Source organism: Martes martes (genome assembly GCF_963455335.1).
Source record: "Martes martes genome assembly, chromosome: 4".
NCBI lineage: Eukaryota > Metazoa > Chordata > Mammalia > Carnivora > Mustelidae > Martes > Martes martes.
The window spans coordinates 186,980,226-186,989,590 of record NC_137891.1 but is presented as its reverse complement, the minus strand read 5'-3'; the positions used below and the strand labels follow the sequence as shown (position 1 = coordinate 186,989,590).

Sequence of the window (9,365 nt, the reverse complement as noted above, 5' to 3'; positions counted from 1 at the left end):
CAACTGGGTTTCAGCCCCACCCCTGACACAGGCATGAAATTGGGAAGCATCTGGGCGGCTGCTGTCTATTCTATTTAAAGGGCAACGTGGCCAGAGAGCTCTGCTCGGCCATGCCAGGCACAGGAGCGTCTGGCCGGCATGTCACTCCCGGCAGCTCACCTGGTCAGCCTGCAGCTCTCGCTCTCCTGCTGCTGGGCCCTCAGCTGCCACAACACAGAACTGTCTCCTGACTTCAGCCTCGCCGGGGATTACCTCCTTGCAGGTCTGTTCCCTGTGCACTCTCACTGTCCGGGGGTGAGACGCAGGCCCACGGTGACTGTCTGTGACAGGTGAGTGGGGGGTCCTGTGCCTAAAAGTCTCTCTGCCGGGCCTCCTTGGTGAAGACTGTGCCCTTTCTGCCCTGGGGCTGCCTCCTGAACCACCTCCAGTCGCTCGCCATCCTGCAGCTGCCACCTTCAAGCCGTGGCTAGACCTGCCCTGGCACCAGTTCTCCTTCTTCCTCCTCCTCCTCCCCCTCCTCCTCCTTCTTCAACTTCCTTCTTCTTTTTTTAACATTTTATTTATTTGACAGAGAGGGAGCAAGCACAAGTAGGGGGAGGGGCAGAGGGAGAAGCACACTCCCCACTGACCAGGGAGCCCAATGTGGGACTCAGTCCCAGGACTGTGGGTCACGACCTGAGCCAAACGCAGATGCCCAACGAACTGAGCCACCCAGGAGCCCCTTCCCTGGCACTTCTGCTCAGGTTCTGCTTTGTAATATGTCATTTTGTCCTGGCTATTAAAGTGCTTTTTTTGTAATCCCCTTCCAGTTGTTTCTAGGCTTTGTGACATAAGGAGGTGACAAGGATTAAGCAAGCATGGGGGTGCCTGGGTGGCTCAGTTAAGTGTTTGCCTTTGGCTCAGGTCATGATCCCAGGGTCCTGGGATCAAGTCCCTCATCAGGCTCCCTGCTTGGCAGGAAGCCTGCTTCTCCCTCTCCCACTCCCCCTGCTTGTGTTCCCTCTCTCACTGTCTGTCAAATAAATAATATTTTTTTTTAAAAAAGAGGATTGGGGCGCCTGGGTGGCTCAGTGGGTTAAGCCTCTGCCTTCAGCTCAGGTCATGATCTCAGGGTCCTGGGATCGAGCCCCACATTGGGCTCTCTGCTCAGCAGGGAGCCTGCTTTCCCCTCTCTCTCTGCCTGTGTCTCTGCCTACTTGTGATCTGTCAAATTAAAAAAAAAAATCTTAAAAAAGAAGAGGATTAAGCAATTATGACTTTTCCTGGCTTCCATGCCCTCCCTGCTCCTCTCCAGGTTCAAACTCCTGAGTCTCCCAATGACAAGCCTGGTTTCCCATGAGGAGGAAGGGAAAGCAGTAGATGCCTTAGGAGTTTAGGAAACATATCTTAGATCGGTGCCTTGCCTTCCTGAAGTTGAGAGGCGGTAGAGAAAAACATCTGCTTTTCTCCTAAAGAAGATAAGCTGTTTGCCATCTGTGCAAGTCGAAGATTTGGAATGCTCAATGACGGACTGGGACTCAGTGGCAGGATGCCTCAAACACGAAGCACATCTGAGATTCACACAGGAGGACGGTTCTGGAAAGCCTAGTGCAGGAAGACTGGCCCCCAGAGCTACAGATAGGAGCCAGGGAAGAGAAGATTTGGGGAAGAGGAGACACGTGGACACCCACTTCTGAGGGCGTCACGGTGGGAGGCACTGGGTTTCCTCTGAGGGACTCAAGGACAGAAGTGACAGAAATGACGCAAGACCCTTCCAGCAGGCACAGAGGGTGGGAGGGGGAATGTGCCTGCGCGCTCTTCAAGCAGACCTGAACCATGTCCCCGTAGGGACGCAGCCGGTAGTTCCCAAGAGGCAGTGAGGAACACGGGCCCTCACCACCTTCATGAGTGTCCTGGTGAGGAGCACTCGTTAAACAAGGTTAAACAGGTGTGTGGTTAACTTTTTGTGTCAGCCTGATGAGGGTACGGTGCCCAGTTGTTCGGCCAAACAGCTGGCTAGACGCTGCCGTGAAGGTTAACATTCAACTCAACACGGTGAGTAAAGCAGATGGTTTTCCGTCGTGTGGGTGGGCCTCACCCAATCAGCTGAAGACCTTACGAGAAAAGATTGAGGTCCCCTAATAAGGAAGGAAATCGGCCTTCACACTCCAGGCTGCAGCATCAGCCACTGAGGGCATTTCCGGCCTGCCTGCACACGTCAGACTTGTTGGCCCCACAACCACGGGAGCCAATTCCTTAAAACCACCTTCCTTCCTCTCTGTACATCCAGTTGGCTCTGTTTCTCTGGAGAACCCCAGCAGCAGCAGGTGTCTCGGATACCGGCCTTCCAGCGCTAATATGCTTATCCGGGGGGGCATGGTTTGCGGTTTCTCCAACTGGTACCCCCCACCCAAAGGCCTGTTAACACAACTGTGCGTGTGTGTGGCGCAGGGCCCACACTGAGGTCACGGTTACGGGCACTGGACGGATGACCTCCGAGTTTCCTTCCTACCCACCAAAGAGGGTTGCAGCAGGGTCGTGCTCGTCTGGGCTCTCAGCCTGGCTCTCTCCACAGACCCAACAGCTTCAGCGGCCATGGCTACCACCTCTTCCAGGCCATGCGCTTTGGCGTCGAGGAGATCAACAACTCCACGACCCTGTTGCCTAACGTCACCTTGGGCTACCAGCTGTACGACGTGTGCTCCGAGTCGGCCAACGTGTATGCCGCACTAAACGTGCTCTCCGTGCCGGGGACGCATCACGTAGAGGTCCAGGCAGACCCTGCCCACTACTCCCCTGCCGCGCTGGCAGTGATTGGGCCTGACACCACCAGCCACGCTGCCACCACCGCAGCCCTGCTGAGCCCCTTTCTGGTGCCCCTGGTAAGCTGGGGGCCCCGGCAGTGTGTCCACCTCCCCTTCTGGCAAGTCCAGTCGCGGCTGGGGGTGGGGGGCTGGAACTGCTGGGCCCCAAGGCCACTCTGGCCCCCTGGATCTTCTGGGTGGTCGCCACTCAGGAGTCACATTGCAGGGGGTTCTGCCCCGTCACAGTCCTAACGCCAGCATTTCTTCTTCCCCAAGTGCTGCCTCCAGACCTTCTTGCCTCAATGATCCTGAGAAAACCCATTCTCCTTTGAAACCACTGCCCTTCACTCTCCTCCCACCATTGTCTTCTTTACGAAGAACGGAACAGCCTTTGTCTCCTGCCCCACAGACGTCTCCACTTCTCCCGTGCCCTCCTCCTTCCTTCCTGCCTTCCTCTCCTTGTCCAGGCTCAGGCTTAGGCTCAGAGAGGTGTGGTCCACCACTCAGAGGGCTGTCCCCCTGGGCCTTGCCCCCTCCTCTGCTTGTCAGCCTTTCCTCCTCTGCCGGAGCCTGTAAGCCGGCCTCCCCATCTTCTAGGCACCTCCCTCCCAGCACCGTCCTCCCTCTGCCTCTTTCCATGGAAACTTACCTGCAGGGCCTTCTAGGCTTGTTTGCTTCTCCCTCTTGCCATTTGCTTCTCAACCTCCTGCCCTGGCCGCTGTCCCACCACTCCGGCTCTTGTTGTGATCTGGAGGGCTTTCTAGGTCTCCAAACCCAACAAATGCTTTTCAGTCCCTTTTTACCTGACAGGACAATTCTGTGACATTCTTGACCGGTCCTTTGGTGACATTCTTTCCTCAGCATTTATGACCTACCCTCTCTTACTTATGACCCCTCCTCCTCCTTTTCAGTCTCCTTTAGAGAATCTCTCCCATCTCTTCGGAAAAACTGGATGATTACCAGAGTACAGGATGCTCCCTTTCCCCAGCAGGCATTGGGAGTAAAAAAATTTCCTCTACTGTTCAAGATTCTTCTGGCTGATCTAAACGTTAAATTGACATGAGACAGATTAACAGGAGAAAGTCAAAATTACGTATGTAAGGGAATCCACATAAACATCAGAGGTTCAAAGACAGGTAAAATGAGGCTTATACGCTATTCTGAACTAAGGAGAAGCTGGTAGGGGTCTGGGACTTCAAAGGAGAGGAACACAATTCATAGGAAGAGAAAAGAGAGTAAATGTTTAGTAAACAAATGTTTGCCAGGCCTTCCAGAAACAAAGGGACATAGAGAGGAATTTTATAACAAATTGGACTTTGCTAAGATTCCCCCCTTCCCACCACACCTAGTTCCTATTATATTGTAGTTCTCCCTGGTGACAGTTTCCTAACCTGGAGATCTAAATTCTTTCAGGCAGTTAGGGGAAAGGTCAACATTTCCTCCTGAGTCTTTTGTGCCTTAATTATTTCGAACTGGAAATTAGCCCACGTGCCAAGGTGGCATATCTTGGGGTAATTCATCCAGAACCCCTACACAGGCCATGAGCCCCACGGCTCCATTTCCCATTCTCTAACTTCTGTCCTGTGTTCTAAGCTCCGAGCCTCCTTCCTGGAAGCTCATCCGGGGTCTCCACGGCATGGACCCAGCAGGCCCCAAACTGAGCTTACCTCCCTAGAAAACTGGAGCTTCTTTCTTCCTGCATCCCCCCACTCCTGCCCACCTGCTTCTCTACTCAAGCCAGGAAATGGGCAGGCCTACCTACATTCCTCTGCCCCCCCCCCACCCCCACAGTTAGCCCAGCACCATGGCCTCTGCATTTACCTTCCGAATGCTGCTCAGCCCATCCCCCTTCTACCTCACCACTGCCACAGCCCTAACTCAGCCCACCAACTTCTGTCATCTAGACGATTCCATCAGCCTTGTAAGGATTGTAAGGGTTCTCCTGACTCTGGTCTTGAGTCTTTTCTAACATGTTCCTCATTGAAATCGGAGATACACTCCTAAAGCACAAGTTGGAGCACATCACTTCTCTGGCTAAACATTTAGGGGCTCCCCGTGGCCTTTAGATAAAAACCAAGTCTCTGAGCCTGACAATTAAGGCCTTCCGCCCTGACCAGACAGACCAACTTTCGTGCTCCTTCTTCCAGACAGGTCATCTGCCTCTGACCTCCTGGGTCATTTCACTCCCTCTGTGCAGCTTCTGTTCCCTTCCCCTTGGGTTTCTGCCTCTTCTCCGGATGTACCTTGTCAGCCTCCTATGTCCAGCAGAGCTCTCCTTGAGGGCCAGGGCAGGAACCAGGTGTCCCTCCTCCCCAGGTCCCAGTACCCAGCAAAGGGCCAGCAGTGGGGGGGAGGGCTGAGTTGAGACTGATGCCACTGAACTTGCTGAACGGAACCCCCACAGGTCAGCTACGAGGCCAGCAGTGGGATGCTCGGAGTGAAGCGGTATTACCCCTCGTTCCTGCGCACCATCCCCAGTGATGAGCACCAGGTGGAGGTCCTGGTGCTGCTGCTGCAGAGGTTTGGGTGGGTCTGGATCTCGCTGGTGGGCAGCGACGGCGACTACGGGCAGCTGGGGGTGCGGGCACTGGAGGAGCTGGCCCCCCAGCAGGGCATCTGCATTGCCTTCAAGGACATCATACCGTTCTCTGCCTACCCGGGGAGTGAGAGGATGCAGGCCATGATGCTTCACCTGGCCCGAGCGAGGACCACCGTGGTGGTCGTCTTCTCCAGCAGGCAGCTGGCCAGGGTGTTCTTCGAGTCCGTGGTGCTGGCCAACCTCACCGCCAAGGTGTGGATCGCCTCAGAGGACTGGGCCATCTCCAGACACATCAGCAGCGTGCCCGGGATCTGGGGCATTGGCACGGTGCTGGGTGTGGCCATCCGGCAGAGGCTTGTCCCTGGCCTGAAGGAGTTTGAAGAGGCCTATGTCCGGGCAGCTAAGGGGGCCCACGGGCCTTGCTCCGAGGGCTCCTGGTGTAGCAGCAACCAACTGTGCAGAGAGTGCCGGGATTTCACGGCACAGCAGATGCCCACGCTCGGAGCGTTCTCCATGAGCTCTGCCTACAACGTCTACCGGGCTGTCTACGCAGTGGCCCATGGCCTCCACCAGCTCCTGGACTGTGCCTCTGGAGCCTGTTCCAGGGACAAAGTCTATCCCTGGCAGGTAAGGTAGCCCAGCCACTGGCACCCTGAAACAGGGTGATTACCTGAGGCAAGCAGAGTGATCGCTCTCTGGCATAACTAAGTACCGGGGTAGGGGACAAAGGCCACCGATCAGAGGACTCATGTCCTCTCTTAGGCTTCACTTCTCTGAACCTCAGCCCCTCCCACTCACCATGCTTCAGATCCAGGACTAAAAATCACTGTAAAGGGGGTCCTTTGTTAGAAGCTTCCTCTCAGGAGGCTGGTTGGGAGGGTTGGGGGGCTTCCTTGGAGGGGAAGGAGGGCTCTGAATTTCCAGATGGGCGGAAACCACCTCAATAGAAGCACAAGGCCCCAGCACTTGCTTCCTGAGCCTCTAGGTCTGGGCGACTGAGGAGGAACGGTCTTTGCCATCTAGGGCAGCTCTCTGATCCCTGTTTATTTCAGCTTCTGGAACAGATCCGCAAAGTGAATTTCCTTCTACACGAGGATAATGTGATATTTAATGACAACGGGGATCCTCTCAGCAGCTATGACATAATTGCCTGGGACTGGAGTGGCTCCAAGTGGACCTTCAGGGTCATTGGCTCCTCCACGGGGCCTCCAGTTCAGCTGGACATAAATAAAACCAAAATCCGGTGGCACGGAAAGGACAACCAGGTAAGAGATATGGTCCCGCATCAGGGGACTGCCTTATGGGCAGCCTGGAGCCTGGGGATGCTCTGGACACAGCTTACAAAGAGCAGGAGGGGGATCCCAGGTACTAGGCCAACAAGGCTCTATCCAGCCCTGCCAGGGCAGTCCCCCAGACAATACCCAGATGGTTGGCTGCTGCTGGTTTACAAAACCAGGGGCTCTGCCCTGGGAGTGAGCAGTGAAAACAGATGCACAGAGATCATTGCCCATTCTACATGTGAGCATCCCTTCACCTGAGCCACTCTGTATGGTTAAAAACACCTGTGGCTTCTTGCAGGTGCCTAAGTCCGTGTGCTCCAGCGACTGTCTTGAAGGGCACCAGCGAGTCATTGTGGGTTTCTACCACTGCTGTTTTGAGTGTGTGCCTTGTGAGGCCGGGACCTTCCTCAACAAGAGTGGTGAGTGCCCAAGACAGTGGGCGGTGACTGGGCACTCCTAGGGTCTGTAGAGCAGATGAGGGGATCCCCCTTGGGTCATACATGTGCAAAACCAGGGCCTTGCTCACTTCGCTGCCAATTAGGTACGGGATGGAGAACACCTGCCACCAAACTGAATTCCGAGGAAGCAGAAAGAAACAAGCAGTTGAAGTCCTCAAACCCACTATGTCTTTTACTAGAGAGCTCCCAGCCCAATTCCTACAGGAGCAATTTTATCCTAAATTCAACGTCTTTATGCAAACAGATGTAGCTATGTTCCCTTGGGCCCTTCCATGCTACCTGTGCAAAGTCCCTTCCATTGCCCATGCTGAAGACAGCCAGCACCTTGAACAGCTTGGCCTGAATGCAGACACTGTTGTATCTGCAGCTGAAGAAGTAACATATTCCACCCAGCGATGGAAGGTCAAGATCAGCGAGCAAGTTGGGGTAGCGAAGGGCTCAGCCCAGAGCTGGATCCCAAGAGCCACATTCTTTCCTTTCACATCTCTGTGGGCATGGAAATGCGTCTCTTCTGTTCTCAGAGTCAGAGAAACCACAGAGTGGCAGCACAGGAAGGTGGATTTGGTTAAAGGAAGTGCTGGGGAGAGATGAAAGTGCCCTTCCTCCAGGGCTGACTGCTCCTATGGGATTATAGCCTCACTGGCATGTGGGCAGAGTTCCCCAGAGTGAGGTTCTCCCTAAGGACCTCTTGGTTTGCAAGGCCAGGGGATCATGAACTAGATAGAACCTACCCAAGCGTCTCCAGAATCTGTAATTCATACAGGCATCTTGAGGAAACACTTGGCGTGGGGACCACACTCAGGGCCACCCCCATCTCACTGTGCCCAGTAGCGCCCAGCTCCTGTGGGACAGCCCTCCCAGCACCCTGCAGGTCTATGTGGCCTCCCTTCCTCACTCCTGTTCTGCTCATCTAGCTCTCAGGAGCCTTCTGGCTTTCCTTCCAGACCTCCACAGCTGCCAGCCTTGTGGGAAAGAAGAATGGGCACCTGAGGGAAGTGAAACCTGCTTCCCACGCACCGTGGTGTTCTTGACTTGGCATGAACCTGTCTCTTGGGTGCTGCTGGCAGCTAATACGCTGCTCCTGGTGCTGGTGGCTGGGACTGCTGGCCTGTTTGCCTGGCATTTAGAGACCCCCGTGGTGAGGTCAGCTGGGGGCAGGCTGTGCTTCTTCATGCTGGGCTCCCTGGCAGGGGGCAGCTGTGGGCTCTATGGCTTTTTTGGGGAGCCCACCCTGCCCACATGCTTGCTGCGCCAAGGCCTCTTTGCCCTCGGTTTTGCCATCTTCCTGTCCTGCCTGACAATCCGCTCCTTCCAACTGGTCTTTATCTTCAAGTTTTCCGCCAAGGTACCCACCTTCTACCACGCCTGGGTCCAAAACCGTGGTCCCAGCCTATTTGTGGTCACCAGTTCAGTGGCCCAGCTGCTCATCTGTCTGACTTGGCTTGCGGTGTGGACCCCGCGGCCCACCAGGGAGTACCAGCGCTTCCCTCAGCTGGTAGTGCTCGACTGCACAGAGGCCAATTCAGTGGGCTTCATGTTGGCTTTCGCCTACAATGGCCTCCTGTCCGTCAGCGCCTTTGCCTGCAGCTACCTGGGCAAGGACCTGCCAGAGAACTACAATGAGGCCAAATGCGTCACCTTCAGCCTGCTCCTCAACTTCGTGGCCTGGATCGGCTTCTTCACCACGGCCAGCGTCTACCAGGGCAAGTATCTGCCCGCGGTCCACGTGCTGGCGGCGCTGAGCAGCCTGAGCAGCGGCTTCGGCGGTTATTTCCTCCCCAAGTGCTACGTGATCCTGCGCCGCCCAGATCTCAACAGCGCCGAGCACTTCCAGGCCTCCATCCAGGACTACACGCGGCGCCGCGGCTCCACCTGACCGCGGAGGCGGGCAGGGCCAGCCCAGGGAGGGGGGTGAGGGGCCGGCCTGACACCTCCTGCGGGTCGCGGGTCGAGGGAGGCGCGCGCGCCCTGCGCTCTCCGGGAGGCCCCTGGACCCGCAAAGTGTGCGCTCACGGAGTCCAGCCCAGGCTCCGGGCTGCCAATAAAGCGGTGAAATGTGCGTCCCGGCTGCGCTTGCTGTCTGGGGCGAGGGTGGGGCGCCACCTCCCCCCAGGCCGAGGCCGCCGCGGGGCCCAACCGCAGCCGGAACCCCTGGACCGGGCCCCAGCCGGGCAAAGAGCCCGCGCCCAGCTGGGCGTTGCCAAGCAACTCCGGGAGGCGAGCCCGACGCCGAGAGCACTGGGCCCGGCCCCCTCGCCCCACCCCATTGGCCGTTCTCTGCCTGGCCACGCCCCGAGGGCGGTGC

The 9,365-nt window shown here is 56.4% G+C and overlaps 1 protein-coding gene across 2 annotated transcripts; it reads left to right on the top strand.

Moving 5' to 3' along the window:
* Positions 1-138: 138 nt before the first annotated feature.
* On the top strand, positions 139-9,219 carry TAS1R1 (taste 1 receptor member 1; the record flags this gene model as incomplete). Of its 2 annotated transcripts, XM_080802398.1 has the most annotated exons (6): positions 139-329; positions 2,555-2,861; positions 5,188-5,949; positions 6,375-6,587; positions 6,901-7,021; positions 8,005-9,219. In XM_080802398.1, 6 exons carry the CDS (start codon positions 139-141, stop codon positions 8,934-8,936), a joined length of 2,526 nt encoding a protein of 841 aa, XP_080658524.1. In that variant the 3' UTR covers positions 8,937-9,219. The 2 variants fall into 2 exon arrangements, with proteins under 2 accessions (XP_080658524.1, XP_080658525.1); XM_080802399.1 differs by lacking the exon at positions 5,188-5,949.
* Positions 9,220-9,365: the final 146 nt, after the last annotated feature.